The following is a 16,492-nucleotide window of genomic DNA, read 5'->3' on the forward strand; positions in this document are numbered from 1 at the left end:
AAGCATCGATATATATATACACACACACACACACACACACTCACTCTCTCTCACACACACACACACACACTGAGTTGGCAGATGAGTGCAGAAGTGGACAAAGAGGCTAAACACAAGTAGGCTTTCTGAAAGTGAAGTTCATGTTGTTTCATCACCTGTTAAAACGTCAAGTTAATGTCTGTCAAACAAACTTATGCAGTTCATATACACACATATATATATATATATATATATATATACATATATATATATACATACATATATATATATATATATATATATATACATACATATATATATATATATATATATATATATACATACATATATATATATATATATATATATACATACATATATATATATATATATATATATATATATATATATATATATATATATATATATATATATATATATATATATATATATATATATATATATATATATATACATACATATATATATATATATATATATATATATATATATATATATATATATATATATATATATATATATATGTGTATTTAAACCTCTGATGAAACGTTCACATGATTTCATGAAGACGATCCACGCTTCACTTGACAAACTGTTTCTCTTGTTGGATTCAATGAGTAGAAAAAGCACCGGATGTTTGAAACTACAACACACGAGAGACGTCTGATGCACGTCACACGTCTCCAACATGTCCTCTTTATTCCCCCTCAGACGGCTGACGACAGCAGCGACTGATGTCTACAACACATCAGCGTGGACGTGACTGTGGATCGAGGTCACAGGAGCCACTGAGAAATGTTCTTCTAGGTTCTGATCCCTGGAGTTAATAACCGATATAAACATCATTGTACGGCCGGACTCGGGTTTCATAAACATGATTAAATACATGCAGAGAGTGAATGCCGGAGAACTTCCTCTTCACCGTGTCAGACATGCTAGCTCTGGCTAACGTTACACTCTGCTCGATCACTACTGAGCGCGTGCAATCATCAGAGTCCACCATGGGAGTATTTAAGGAGTCATTTAGCTTCTTTGTGCTCTCTGGTGAGAGTTGCACGTGCTCAGTACGGATCAGTTAGCGAACGACACGTTGATGTTGTTGCTCAGATGATAAATGACACGATAACGAGGTATCGGGTCGGTGCAGAGACTCAGGGAAACACTCTGGGCTGCAGCGGAGGCTCCTCTGGTATCACAGAACTACTCTAGTTTATATTAAACTGTGTTCAGAAGAGAATCATTCTCTGAGAGACAGTAAATATGATCCAATCTGAGTTAAAGACCCTGTGACTTGTGAACTCATTCATCCGAACACTCATTTTGTTAAATAGTTTGAATCAACAACCGTCTGGATATTTAACCAGCTTTGACTTTAGGAGCTAAAACGACCAACGACATGATGTCAAACGGTTTAAAAATGGCGTCTAGCTTCAACGTACTTGGACTGATGTCGACATGGTTGTAGATGAAGATTCCTGTTTTATATCTTCACAACGCGTTCACGTTAGCCGATTTATTTAGTTTCTCTCTTTAAGTCTAACTTCAGTCACTTCCTGTTTCTTTTCTTTAAGTGCTCTTTGACCGACCAATCAGCTGCACGGAGCCCTTCTGCTCTCCGTCGCCCCCTAGAGGTCCATCCTGTATTTCGGAATGTAAATCTACTTCCCAGCGGTGTTGTGAACTTGATTATCTGTTTCGCTGTGACCTCATCATTTTGGCATTCGCGTTGTCGCTTTAAAGGACGCTCAGAAAACAGACTCCGCCCTTTAGAAGCCTTCAGACTGCGCTTATTTCTACACTTTAACTTCACTTTGGTACAAGCATATTGCTCCTTTACATCCATTCTGATTCATACGTCTGCTCTCTCTCAGAGGGAGGAGGACTCACACAGCTGCTGATGCCGCCGCCTCTCTTCAAGTTCATCTTCTTTAAGTCCATGATTAGGAGTGCAGGGGAGAGAGAGAGAGAGAGAGAGAGAGAGAGAGCGAGAGAGAGCAAGAGAGCGAGAGAGAGAGAGAGAGCGAGAGAGAGAGAGAGAGAGCGAGAGAGAGAGAGAGAGAGAGAGAGCGAGAGAGAGAGAGAGAGGTGTATAGCTCAGCAAAAAGAAGCACATTTAGCAGGAAACAAATGACAAAAGACTGAAAGTTCAAACTGAGATCGTGATTAGAAAAAGAAAAGGAGCAGCGCCTCTTCCTCCCGGCGAGCGACGCTTGAGAAGCTGAGGACTGTCGGTTCTACAAAGTTCCTCACAAAAACACTCAGGATGTGTGTTTTATTTTTTCAGCCAGATCGGCGCTTCATTCTTCCCAAGTCGAGGAAAAGCGGTCAGAGTTTAGCCGGGACGAACCGAACCGGTTCCATGATGAGTCCAGGTGTGTGTGTGTGTGTGTGTGTAGTGGTGTGTGTGTGTGTTATTTGTTGCGCAGCAGCTCCAGCTGGTCCTGGTATTCGGTGAACAGTCTCTGGAATCGCAGGTTTTCCACGATGACGGGTAAAACCTCCCGCAGCAGCTCGCGCTTGCGGAGACCCTGAACACAGAGAACAGTTAGCAACACACCCGGCAGAGCTAGCTCGCTAGCTCGTTAGCAACGGGTACCAAAAAACAAGACGACGGCGTTCACAGTGTGACGGACCGGAGACGCATCATCACGTCTTACAATGATTAGACGCAGGGAGGACGACGGGCTAACATGACTCAGCGTTTCTCTCAACAGGTGTGAGAATTCTTTGATTAGTCGGAACATATTAGATGATTAGCAACATAGCGGCTAGCTGATTGGTGCTTTCAGTTCACGTAGTTCATGAAGGAAAGAACACACAGAGAAATAAAACCCTTTCTTTCCGTTCGTGCCGGTGTTTGTTGTGTTGGAGAACAGAAAGCGTAGCTCAGTGTTTTACTGAAACATTTTCAATGTCAGCGCAGACCAGATCCACTCCTTCTGTTCTGACCTTTCACAATAAAAGCACTAGACTTATAACTGTTTACCAGAGGGAACTCTAATATATCTTACAGTGTGTTTAGCCTCAGACAGAAGCTGCTCTGGTCAACAGGATCCTGCTAGTTTATCCTCTGCCTGGGAGAATCTATTCAAACCTCTCAACGAAAATAAACGTTGCAAGTGTCGCAAATTTGCATCACTGATTGTTTTGATGAGTAATATTCTGAGCATCTTCGTATGTATTCGACATGTCCCCCCCGCAGTGTAAAGGCCTGAAGACATTGGTTCTTTGAGTGTTGCGGTCGTACCAGAGTGGTGGGCTCCCAGGCTGTGGCGGCTGATTTGTGGACGGGACCCAGCAGCTCCTTACACAGCTCTCTGAGACGATGCTCTGAGCCTGGAGGGCGCGCACGCACACACACACACACACACACATATATATATATATATATAAAGCTGTGTTCAAAGAGCTCTTTCACTGCAGAATAATGCTCATGGAAGAGTTAGTTGGTTACCTTCGTTGACGAGGAAGCGGGCGTAGATGAGCAGCCAGTAGCGGTACTCCTGCGCCGACTGCAGGGTGAGAGCGGACGCCAGCTGGTTCTCCAGGAAGGCCAGCGTCATGCTCTGCTGCAGGTGGTGAGGGGTGGAGGACAGGCGGGACGCCAGCCGACCGGCGCTGCAGGGACAAGAGAGACAGACGGACTCATTTACTTCTTTGTTACATTTCATCTGGACTGAGAAGGGGGAGATTTAATATCAAAAAATAGATTCTTAAATGCAGGAAAACTCAAAAATCGGAAATTTAGAACTCAAATCTAAATTGATTCTAGATGTTTGATAATCCCATCATAGCCCTCTGAGTCACAGTCGAATGGTGATGTGCCTAAAGATTCCCACCCCTATAATTATTGCTGTTCCTACTTGAGGTTGCGTCCCTGCATGACAGCCAGCGGCCCCGAGGACACAGGTGCATCGTGGGAAGGAAGGCAGCTCCTGAAGTCCGCACACTGGACCATAGAGTCTCCTTTGTCCGCTATCAGAGTCCTGAGAGAGAGAGAGACAGTGGGAGAGGTTTAATGCTTCAGTCTCACTCCACAAGAATCCTTCCAACCATCATCATCATCATCAGCGGTCTCCCTCGGGCTGTGTCTCACCACGTCTCCAGGGAGGAGCTGAAGCAGTAGGACTTCCCGTTGGACAGTCCGATGACGGGGACTCCATGCTGGGTCAGCAGAGACTGAGACACTGTGGTGTCAGCACCTTCACACACACACACACACACAAAATGTTTTCAGCGTGACTGGATGAAGTGGTTTGAAGCCGTCTTCATGTGAGGATAAACACTTGTTTATGGATCATCTTCATCAAGAGGAAGATTACAATTAATCGGTAGGAAATACATTTATTTGCTTTATTTCAATGGGTCTGTGTGTTGAGTACAGAGCTGGAGTCAGGATGTGGATAGCCTAGCTTAGCATAAAGACTGGAAACAGCTAGCCTGGTTCTGTCCAAAACACACCTACTTACAGCCACAGACTGTATAAGTGGACGTAGTCATTATGACGTCACCCATCGGTTTGTGGACTGATGATGTTTTGAAGCCTCGAGTTCAGCGTTTTGGCCGTCGCCATCTTGGTTTTTTGAAACCAGAAGTGATGAGAGGGTGGAGCTAAGTACAACAGAACGCTGAATCAACATGTTAATATTAACTTCCATAAAGTGTAAACACACTATGAAAGGGTTAAAGTGACTAAAAGAGACCTGTCAATCACTGTGTAGCCCCGCCCTAAAGCATCCCCTGCTTTATGGTCTGTTTGACTCTAAATGGACCATAATGTACTAAATGAACATCATGCTGTATTGAAGAAGACTTGAAACTAGAGATTGAGACCATAAACTCATGTTTACAATGTTTACTGAGGTAATAAATCAAGAGAGAAGTAGAGTCATTTTCTCATAGACTTCGATACAACCAGAGGAGTCGCCCCCTGGTGGACACTAGAGAGAATGCAGCTTTAACACATGAAGCTCTGACTTCACTTAAAGAACCGGAGGTTGTCTCCTGGTTACAGCTGTAATTTACAGGGTCAATATCCTTTAAGGGGAGTTAGGTGCTGGAACTATTTTCTTTCTTAAACTAACTGACTCCAGCTCTGTACTCGTCACACAGACGTGAGATCATCTTCTTCCAGGACAGAAATCAGTTACGTTTATTCCTAAAAACTCTTCCTGTATCATCACGTCTCACCAGATAAAATGGTCAGCAGAGACTCGTTCTTCACCAGAGCCTTTTGTCTCTGAACGTCCCTGCACACAGACAGAGAGCTGATTAATAAAACAACATCGCTGCTCTCGTACAGCTCTACGTGAACAACCTCGACTGAATCTGCCTTTCTATCCACTGCTACAAGAGGAAGAAGTTACAATCAACATATAAATGTCTCAGTAATGCACTTACGTTTGTGCCACAGGTCTTAGAGACATAGGTTTCACATCAGTCTACATGCGTGGGGAAAATAACAGACAATAAATACAATAAATTAATTAATACAGATAAAGTCCACCGACCAGACGGACAGCGTCGCTCCAGCCGTCAGCGCCATCACGAAGTGGGCGGAGCAGTGCAGAGCTGAGGCAGGCGTGGCCAGCTGGATGGCGGGGAGGAGCCGCCGCCCACAGGAAGAGAACACCGACAACATCCTGTCCTGGCAGGCGACGGCAATGACGTCGCTGGAGGGGGGGGGACCGGAGAAGAACAGATTTAGTGCCGTTGATTCAGTTATTTATTGAAGCTCAGTGCTTCCCATTAATTACCTAAACCGTGGCAGCCAAAGTCTATTTCACTCCGCTACAGTTTCATAATGAACCGAAAATATATAATATTTCACTTTGGCAGATCGATGCATTTAACAACATTTTCTGAGGGAACCCCCCCCCGTGGTGAACTCTGGAAGCTCACGGAGCCTCGTACCTGCTCCCTGCAGCCGTGACCACCGAGCTGGGCAGCAGCGTGTTCCAGTCTCGTCCATCTCTGGAGCACCGCAGCTGGCTGAGCTTCGAACCCGCGACCAGCGACACCTCGTTCTCCACCTCCAGGAACACCGACGGCTCCATGCTCACCTGCACACACAGACACATTAATTACACACTGTCAACAGGTGAGACACAGCGGTATCCCAACTATTAAGTCAATAATACAAACATCTATGTACGGTCACAGCCGGCATGTTTGGAAAACGTAACTTGATCCATGAAGCGTAACCTTCCTCAGTCTGATTCGTCTGAGCAGACATCAACACAAAAACATCACGGAGATGTGAATAGTTTGAGGAGGTTTTGTTTGTTAGGTGCTGAACTGTGTAAACAAACTGCAGAAACATGAGGGATTGTGGGTAGAAAGAGATGGATGCTTATGTGTGTGTTTGTAACAACCAGTTCCCACTGGTCACCAGTAGAGGGAGATGATCACAATCACTGCTGCTCCACTTCTGTGTGTCTCACACTATGAAGAGAGAGCTTCAGACTGCTGAGGTTAGAGACGCTTCAGCTCTATGCAGAAGAACTTTGTGTTGTGTGAGTGGCTTCCCTCTGGCAGGAGGCTGCGGTCCATCAGGACTGCTCATCAAAGCCCGGGACCCCCACTGACCCCCGAGACCTCTACACACACACACACACACACACACACACACACACACACACACACACACACACACACACACACACACACACACACACACACACACACACACACACACACACACACACACACACACACACACACACACACACACACACACACACCGTTACCTGCAGACTGAAGGCCTTCTTTATACTCGGTGTCGGTAGTTTGAGAGCAGCTACAGGAGCCGGAGGAGCCGCCACCCTGCTGGGCTCCCGCTCCACTGGAGGAGATATCTGAGAGGAGGAGGAGAGACAACACATTCATCCACCGCTCTCTATTCCAAGCACATCTGCACAAAGGGAGCTTTGACTAGACTCCTTGGTGACGCATAAAAAACCATTAGAGCCAACAAGAAGCTTTGACTGACTTTCCATAACTAAACCATCTGAATGATTGAAAAGCAGGTCTTCTTTAAACAATCTCTAAAACTACACAGTTCATCGCGGCCAGAGGCTGTAAATACTGTCATTATCACCAGATGTTCATCTTTCCGACGGTCCTCAAACACATCATGTGTGACGAACGCTAACATCAGAAAAAGCAGCTAAAACAAAGCGTAACATTATGTTTTATCTTCTTCTTGTCTCATTTAATATGTTGCCCCAAATAAACCGTTTACTGCAATCAGATTCTGGAAAAAACATTGTGAGCTCCTCAGTGCGACGAGGAAGCCATGATTGATTCTCCTGAGACCAACAGTCATGTGACAACGTTCTGTGAGAGACACGGTAGAGTTCGCTCTACGTGCCGTATTAAATTAAAGTCACATGTCCCCACGACCTGAGTATGTTCTTCCTCTTTGGTTTATTAATGTTCTTATAAAAAGGATGAATATAGTTCATCTATATCTGCTCGTCTTCTCCCTCCGTCTCTCTACCTGAGTGAAGGGCTGGGCGGTGGGGGCGGCCATCTTGTCTTTCCTGGGCCGTCCCTTCTTCCTCTTCTCCACCACCCCCTCTCCTCCGTCCATCAGCAGCTCGGGCTTCCTCTTGCTGAACGACAGGTTCTTGTTGATGGAGGCCATCTTGTCCTCGCTGTCGCTGCTGGTGTCGTCTTTGGTTTTCAAGTCTTTCAGGGCGGAGATGCCGTCCTTTGGCCTGCTGGACGAAAACACAAAGTCCCGGTGACTCCTCCACCTCACATTTGCACCATTTTTTCTTCCCTTATACTGAGTCACTCACCTGTCCAGAGGCACCAGTCCGACTATGGAGGAGATGGTGGCGGTGACCCCCGGTGTGGCCTTTGACCTCTCTGTGAACCTGGAGTCCAAAGCCTTCATCGGCTCGATCTTGGAGGCGGAAGTGAGCAGCAGAGTGGACTTCACACTGGAGCAGAGAGAAGAAGAGAAGATCCAGAGTGATTGAAATGAAGGGTCAGAATTGACAGATGACAACACCACAGAAGAAGTCAGCTCGTACCCGTCCTCCAGGCCCTTGGCGGCGCTGTTGGCTGGAGGCGAGGTGAGCATGGGGTCGTGGCCGGGCCTCAGGCCCAGAGAAGAGGCCTGTCCCGGGCTGGAGTCGGAGCTGAGCTGGGAGGTGAGCTGGTTGGACATGGAGGAGCCCGAGGGCAGGATGGGAGCGCTGTTGAACAGAGCCGGAGAGAAATCCCTGCAGAGAGAGAAGACGGGACTATTTGTTGGTCTTTATTCTTGCTCTGCGGTGCGTTTGAGCCCTCCGGGCCGCCATAGCGCTCGAATGTTTTCCCTACCCGGTGTCCAGCTGAGCGATGCAGAGCGGCGTGATTCGTCTTCTGCCGTCTGGTGTTCTCGTCTCCACCTGCTTCTTCAGAAGGTTCTGCAAGACCACGAAAAAATAACACATCCAAGGAATTTAAGCTGAATATCTGTACATGAGTAATACCAGCCAACAGCACGGTTTAACCTGCATCTAACTCTCTGTCCTGAACCAACCCAACGCTCAGCGCTGCTCGTTGGACGTCGCGTGTCGGCGTCTCACCTTCCTGATGTCCTCCAGAGACTCTCCGTTCATCACGCTATTGAGTTTGGGGGCCGAGGACTCGGGCCCGGCGCCGCTCGGCCCCGAGTTGGCCTGGGCCGAGCTCTGCCGCTCCTGCTGGTATTTGAGCATCTCGGGGTTCTCGATGATGGTGGTGGAGAGCTGAGCCTCGGTGCTGGTGATCGCCAGACTCTTCCCGTAGATGTTCTGGTGGATGCTGTTCTGTACACCAGAGGAGAGAGAGAGAGAGAGGGGAAGGGTTCATTTGGGTTCTTGATCATGCCGAACAAAGACTAGTTTTAGTCTCAGAGTTAAATAACTAAGTTTGGTGTGTTTAGCCGCATGAGATTGCCTGATGGAGGGCGACTAACCTTCTCCTCCTCGTTCAGCGGGTCTCCCAGTTCGTCCAGAGAGAAGTCCAGGTAGGCGACCGTCCCGTCCATCGAACACACCAACATCCCCAGACCCGTCAGAGTCCTGACACACAAACACATCGGGCTCAGAGGGGAGGACGCTACATTCACAGAGGAGTCGTCCTGTCGAGGAGATGTTTGTTTCTGTCGTGCAATCATTAATGAGTGTAGCCGGATCTTCTGTGCAGAAATACTGGCTTTAATCACAATGAACACACATACAAACAAATACTAAATACAAAGAAGCTGCAGAGCATTAAAACTAGCTTCACACTATTCACTACAGCCTATTTTAAACGATGTAAATGTAACCTGGGGAGCTTCTTTGACCTCATCTCAATGTTGCGTCTTTGCGCTACAGTGACAACCTCACGGGGGGGGAGACACTAACGCACACTAACGCACACTAACGCACACGTGACTCAAGACTCACCAGGAAATGTCCATAATGGATTTATCGAACAGATCGTGGATGACCACCAGGGGGCGCTTCAGAGAGGTCAGCTGAAGAGGGGAGACAGATGGACAGGAAACGATCGTATCGTCAGGAAATACACAGTAACTAGGACGGGGATATTTAAGCACAATTCAACTTTTTGAAAAAGTTGATACTAAAATTGATGTGTAGGCTTCATTCAAACGACCAATAGCAAAAACTACGGCAGCTTGCCAGGTGTTTGCCAGGTGTTTGCCAGGTGTTTGCCAGGTGTGTAACAGGTGTGTAACAAGTGTGTAACAGGTGTGTAACAGGTGTGTAACAGGTGTGTAACAGGTGTGTAACAGGTTTGGGGTCAGAAAAAAGTTACAAACTGTGAACAACTAAAGATTTGGCTTGAAATCTGCAACTTGACTGATGAACCTGCGTCCCCGGTGCTGGACTTGCACGTATTAATATTTCCTAAACCAAACTGACCCAGACGGAGAGCGAGCGGTCTTTGCTGCCGACGGCGCAGCAGCAGTACGGACAGCCGGGTTTCGGGGCGCTGCCGTTCTTCTGCTTCTTCTTGAAGATCTTCGGGTTGAATTTCTACGGAGACAGAAACCAGGTGCGTCAGCGTGCCGATGAACCGCGGGGGTGAAGTGCACACGTGAAGGCTGTATGTGAGGCTCAAACATCCTCACCACCACGGTCACAGCTTTACGGTGGCCCACGAAGTCCATGTTGGTCTTCCAGCCGTCTCTCTCCACGATCTGAGCGGTGGGGCCGGAGTTGTTCATGGCGTGAGCCGACACCAGATACTGACCGTCCGGAGACCAGGACAGACGCAGGACGTGGGTCGTCCCTCCACACTGACACACAGAGACGAGAGGAAAGTGGTCAAACCCTCGTTTGTGAACCGTGCGTATGACAATATTCTGAATTTGATACGGGTCATGTAGACACCATATTCCATTTAAAGTCCTTTGTTTTCCTAATGTGGCATTTTCCGATTTCGACTTGATGAATGACACGTTAGTCGGAGTATGTATGAAACATACATTTCCATCAGCCATGTTACAGCTTAATAGGATTTGTGTGGTTCTCGGTGTCCGGGCAGACACAGCCGACTGTCCCTGTACCTCGTTGAAGGGTTTGGTGATGTTGGCCTCCATCTGCCAGTCCACCGTCCTCCACACTCTCAGGCTGTGGTCGTCGGCCTGTGAGGCGATGTATTTCCCCACCGGATCCCACGTCAGACCTTTGACCAGCCCGGTGTGTCCTCGCAGACAAGTCACCATCTCTGGACGGAGACAAAGGAGACAGAGACAGGATGAGAGAAACGTCTTCCTGCTCTAATGACATGTTATTCTGCTTTGGAAACAGAGTCATCGGTCAGTCATTCACGACCAAACGTTGGAGTTTCAGCTTCTCAAGTATGTAGATCTACTGCCTTTACGTATCTCAGGAATACTTAGGTTTGAACGTATCAGTCAGGCAAGATGAGCAACTTGATTACGTCACCTTTGACTGAAGGAATAAAAAATAAAACCTGCCGTATAAATTGCAATACAGTATACAGAGAGGGTTTCAGTATTTTACCTGGAAACTTGCGAGCGTTCCAGATGACGATGGTGTTGTCCACGCTGCAGGAGGCCAGCCACACGTCATGAGGAGACCACGCCACGTCCATCACATCTACCAACACACACACACACACACACACACACACACACACACACACACACACACACACACACACACACACACACACACACACACACACACACACACACACACACACACACACACACACACACACACACACACACACACACACACACACATCACTGCCTGAGTCTAAAGACATATTACTACTTCACCCTCTGAAACTTTATGTTGTTCTCTCTGTGGTCTTGATTTTCACTGTAATATAAAGTCCTGCTGCTCTATAGAAACACAACCATCATGACTAGAACCACCCCCCTCCACCCTCCCTCCCCTCCTCTCCTCTCCTCTCCTCCACCCTCCCCCCCCCCTCCTCCTCCTCTCCTCTCTGTGTTCACTTCCTGAATTTCAGTCAGTTTCTCACAATTTAATGTTTTTACACAATTTGGTTAAAGTGAACGCTTTATAAGAGGAGATTTTAAATGAGAACATTAAGAATAAAATGTTTTTGATGAAATATAATTTAAAGCTTCGTTTGACATGATGTGTTCAATGACCCTCGGAAAGATGAAACTGACGATTATGACTTTTACAGCTTCTGGCTTTAAAGAAGACATGCTTCTCCATCACGCCGGCGGGTTTTGGGGTTCAGAAGGTTGACGGCTCCAGGTGGAGTTTTGACTCCTCGTGTTACTGTGGTGCTGCTTTACTACGAGTTCAGTTTACTTTGCAGGTGATGTTTACACACTCCTGCCAGTGTCTGATAGCGATCGATCAGAGCACCCGTAACGTTGTGTGTGTACATGTATATCAGAGTGTGTGTGTGCGTTACCTCCAGTGTGGTTCCTCAGGATGGTGACACACCTCCACTGCTCCACGTTGGCCAGCTTACTGCTCGACCCGAATACTGTGCTCGGGCCGATGAAGCTACACACACGCACACGCACACACACACACACACATACACATACACATACACAATCAAACAGCAGCTCCGACACAACAACAGCACATTTCATTTGAATTTACAAAAAGTGGCTGAAAATTCCTCTAAAAATGCAATATGACTTTCTAAATCATCCGTCTGACCACCGTGTGTGTGTGTGTGTGTGTGTGTGTGTGTGTGTGTGTGTGTGTGTGTGTGTGTGTGTACGTACGCAGCTCTCTTCCACACCATGACCAGCTTGTCGTCTCCTCCTGATGCCAGGTACAGCCCGTTGTTGGACCAGCGCACACAGTTCACACACGCTGCAGAGACAAAAATACACCCGGGTCATAAATCTAACTTGCATGGATTTGTGCTGACGGGGCGGTCCTTTTGTTTATGGCGGGCATTAATAACAGCGCCTGCAGTATAGCGGCGCAGGAGGTCGGTGTTATTAAATCTGACCGCTCGTTCGTTTGATTGGAACACAATCAAACGAGTGCAAACACACAGCGGACTCTGAGCAGCAGAGGCTGTCCGTGGAGGAGAATAAAATATGAAGAAGAGTTCAACTTCTCCAACTTTCAGGCTGCAGGCATGAAGTATATACTACTATTCATAGCTGTACAAACAGCAGATGTGAATGCAGGAGTCGTAGAACTGGTTCTGCTGCTCGGAGTTGTCAGAATAAAACTACATAATTAGCGGCGCTGTGGAAAGTCGAGGACATTCGGTGCCCGATTGTGTGGAACGTGGAGGAGCAGCAGGACTTCAACAGGAAACGATAACGAGCTCACTACAATCAGAGACGAGGTCCAACGTACAGAGAGGGGAAACACTCTGATGAAAGTGTAATTTAATCTCTTTTAGAAGTTGTCTTATTTCACATCGACAGTTGTCCTTGAGGGCCTGTAGTCCACATCGCATCTGTTTCACAATAAGACGATATGTGGACACACGGACGGATACATTCTCATGCTAACAGACTGTAGTGGTGGATGAATAGTTTCCTCTCCACAGGAAGCTGCTGATATCACACATCTGTCCCCGTCCATTTGTTCTCTTCTTCACTGTTAATCTGTTTGAGTGATTACGTTTCCCTGTGAGACTCTTTAGAGACGCTTAAATAAAAAGACACATCAATGAAACAAGGTCTTCTTCTCGTGTCTCACGGACGACCCGTTGATCGATCGGCCTCACGTGTTGTTTGCGTCTCACATCTAGAACTTTTAGAATAATTAGTTTCCTAAGAGCAGAAGCACCTGGAGAAGTATTCACAGCAGGAACTAAACAACAAACATTTCTACATTATTTGAATCGACGTGAAAGCGAACTCAGATACGGCGGGTTACCGAGGTGATTGTCCATCTGGCAAAGCATCTTGGGAATATTCTCGTTCTTCTCGTCCTCGTCTCTGAGGACCGGCGCCATGTTCCAGATCATCACCTTCCCAGAGTCCTCTCCTGAGAAAACACATCCAACATCAAGACACATTGTTTGTTTCATGCCGGCACGATAACGGCAGCGGTGCGTTTTATTTTGTAAATCCCACAGGATGTGAACGAAGGCACGGGTCTTACCTTGCCCACCGGTTGCAAACTTTGTCCCATCAGGATGGATGTCAACAGAAAATATGGGTTTGCCTGTGAAACACATTGAAGGACGTTTGTCAAATCACAGTTTTAATGGATTCAAAGGTAAACAAACAATAGATGCTGTGGACTGATATCACAGACTGATAATCAATAATAACTGATACATTATCAGGGACCCATTTCAACGTAACACAGGAATATCACAGCAATCTTCTTACTGTCGGCCTGACGGTAGAGCTGGGCGACACGGGGACAATCTAATATGATGTTAGACCTGGAGGTTGATGTTACAGCGATACTGTGGGTCGACTATTGGTGCTCTTACTCAAATATTTACACATTGAGATCATTTGATAAGTAATTAACAGTATGGATGTAATGACTAAGTGGGTAAAGGCAAATAAAACAGATACAACAGTCTGGTAAGTTCAGAAAATGACATTTTACTGTAATGCAGCAACACTTACTGACATATTACCATATCTAAACTCTAACGCCTCGTCTCATATCATATTCATGTAATATCAATATGTTTCCCGGCTCTATCTGATGGATGATTCCACTAAGTCACAGCATGAACCACGACCTCACACGGCTCCTGGTTTAGTTAGTGACTGTGGATTCTCAGATCTTTTTTTGTAAAACAAACCAACGTGTGAAATAACTCAGATGATATATTTAATTTCTCAAAACTCTCACTTTGTTTATATCATTATAAACTTAATATCTTTGGGTTTTGGACAGTTGGTCCGACGCACTAACACATCTACAGAAAGAGTGAAGAGCGTACAACACCACCATGTAGTAGAGTAAATGATTATTTGTAATTTTCTTATTATCAGCTCTAATATACGTACGATGGGAATGTGTTTGTAGCATGTTTTGCTAAAATAAATTGGAGATTAAACGACAATTGCTAAGAACGAATGCAGTAATAAAGCCAGGTTGTCTAATGATCTGTGTGATTTGTTCTTTCTTTATTCTGTGACATTTATTATTCCATTCAAAAGGAAGAACTACTGAATCTAGCTGTTTCTTTGGTAAGGAATGTTGTTATATTGTGGATAGAATAAGGCCATGTCAAATCCCTTGTGTGTGCAACATACCGCGGCAATAAACGGTTCTGAATCTGATTCATCTGTGGAAGGAAACCAATCGTACGTGTATTTACCCTGCCAACAAAATGATCCAGAGAGGAATCTGTAAGTTTGTCTTGTAGAGGAAAGAAAGTTAGCTTTAAAAAGTGAGAGCTATTTTTATTTGTTTTACTTTATTCCGTGTCTTATGTTTGACTTCATCGTCTATAAAAGTCTCATTTATCTACGGACCTCCTCAAAATACAAATATGTCACCTCAAGAGGTCAAACATTTGAACTTGCGCACACTGGAAGTTGGTTAACTTGAGCACCAAAGAGCATCAGTACAGAACATAATTCACCAACTAATCTTTGATATATATATATATATCAAAGATCTGCTGTTTGCAGCGTTTAAACTGGAAGGATTTGCGTGTTTTCTACTGTAACTCATGTCAGTTATGAGCCGGTAGATGAGACACACGTGACATGTTGTGATCGACACTTAAAACATTTACAGGAAGCTTCACGGACTCAAAGAATAGTCGTGAAACCTAAAAACTTCACTCTAATGACATCAATCGTCAGCTGCAGACGAAATTCAGGCCATTTCATCGCCCAACGGTTAACTTTCACAACAACACGTCTGTCTGTCTGTATATTTATATATATATTTGAGTTATTGTGGATTTTTTACTTATTTAATATTCTTTACTGTTTTATTACTTATTTATAATAATTGTTTTTTTTTTACTATGTCTCTTGTTTGCACTATACTGTGTGTATATATATATATATATATATATATATATATATATATATATATTCCACCATGCTGCTGTAGTCCTGTAAATGTCCCCACTGTGGGACTAATAAAGGATTACGTTATCTTATCTTAGACTGACAGCTTGGAGAGACACTTTTCGTGGCTCCATATCGAGCTCGTTCTCTGTCACTAAACAAGGTGTGTTTGTTTGAAACACAGATGTCGTGTTGGACGTTAAACACGTTAAACTATAGCTCACTCTGAGACTTCAACGTGGGTCATTTTGTCAGTTAATCGCAGAATCAGAACCGTTTATTTGCCAAAGTATGTTCCACATACAAGGAATTTGACCTGGTGGGTGGTGCATAACATTAAAACAATCAACACAGTGCAAACAAATAGAAAGATATTAAAATGTAACATAACATATAAAATATAGTGCACAGACAAACAGATAAGAGTACTTTAGGTGAGCTAACGTCAGGCTAGCCGGGTGGTGGGCTAACTAGCTAAGCTAGCTGAGGTTAGCAAACATTATAATACATTTAAGAATCAAAAGAGTGATGCCGACAAGTGACAGAAACACCAGACGTGTGTGTTCAGTTGCAGGGTTCACGTCCGCTGTGTGTGAGTGACTATTAAGTGACAAACAAGTCAAACAAGTGTCGACCACCACCACCATGATGCCTCCTTATCAATCCTCCCTCCCCCGACAACAAAAGCCCAACTTGGTCCAACAGATTCCTGCACAAAGCTTACCGTTGTGGCTCACCCAGCTCGGCTTCAGCAGCTTCATTTTCAACTTAAATCATATATATATATTTAAATATATATATAACGCTAACCGCCGCCACCTCCACTCCACTCCTGCCTTTGTCTCAAACTCCGTCCGACACTTTGTTGTTTTTTAGATTCAACTCTTCCATCTCTGCGGCAGCATCTCCCCGAAAAACCCGAGCAAAGTGGGGCAAGATAGGGCAGCTCAGAGTCCGGACGACAAAAGACGTGACACCAGGAAGTGTTTCCGTTGTTTTTTGACCGCGGACCGG

The 16,492-nt window shown here is 45.4% G+C and overlaps 1 protein-coding gene across 2 annotated transcripts; it reads right to left on the reverse strand.

The window, feature by feature from the left end:
- Nucleotides 1-632: 632 nt before the first annotated feature.
- On the reverse strand, nucleotides 633-16,448 carry hira (histone cell cycle regulator a). Of its 2 annotated transcripts, none has more exons than XM_076078888.1 (25): nucleotides 16,203-16,448; nucleotides 13,587-13,649; nucleotides 13,359-13,469; nucleotides 12,239-12,329; nucleotides 11,914-12,008; nucleotides 11,016-11,111; nucleotides 10,556-10,716; nucleotides 10,118-10,285; nucleotides 9,909-10,022; nucleotides 9,429-9,499; nucleotides 8,954-9,059; nucleotides 8,583-8,804; nucleotides 8,335-8,420; nucleotides 8,043-8,234; nucleotides 7,806-7,949; nucleotides 7,502-7,721; nucleotides 6,750-6,857; nucleotides 5,914-6,062; nucleotides 5,511-5,672; nucleotides 5,191-5,249; nucleotides 4,097-4,202; nucleotides 3,864-3,986; nucleotides 3,455-3,618; nucleotides 3,248-3,336; nucleotides 633-2,528 (listed from the first exon to the last, which is right to left on the reverse strand). In XM_076078888.1, exons 1-25 carry the CDS (start codon nucleotides 16,237-16,239, stop codon nucleotides 2,412-2,414), a joined length of 3,054 nt encoding a protein of 1,017 aa, XP_075935003.1. In that variant the 5' UTR covers nucleotides 16,240-16,448; the 3' UTR covers nucleotides 633-2,411. The 2 variants fall into 2 exon arrangements, with proteins under 2 accessions (XP_075935003.1, XP_075935002.1); XM_076078887.1 differs by having other exon boundaries at nucleotides 7,502-7,724.
- Nucleotides 16,449-16,492: the final 44 nt, after the last annotated feature.

This window comes from Anarhichas minor, unplaced genomic scaffold, assembly GCF_050575085.1.
Source record: "Anarhichas minor isolate MPS153535 unplaced genomic scaffold, ASM5057508v1 ptg000068l, whole genome shotgun sequence".
In the NCBI taxonomy this organism is placed as follows: Eukaryota; Metazoa; Chordata; class Actinopteri; order Perciformes; family Anarhichadidae; genus Anarhichas; species Anarhichas minor.

Bases quoted from the DNA above. Each gene is read 5' to 3' on its own strand.
- hira (XM_076078887.1), bottom strand. From the start codon at position 16,239: ATGAAGCTGCTGAAGCCGAGCTGGGTGAGCCACAACG. The intron at 5,250-5,510 runs GTCGGTGGACTT...GTCTGTGTGCAG, and splicing joins GGAGCGACGCTGTCCGTCTG to GGACGTTCAGAGACAAAAGG. The intron at 2,529-3,247 runs GTACGACCGCAA...CTCTGTGTTCAG, and splicing joins CCTGGGAGCCCACCACTCTG to GGTCTCCGCAAGCGCGAGCT.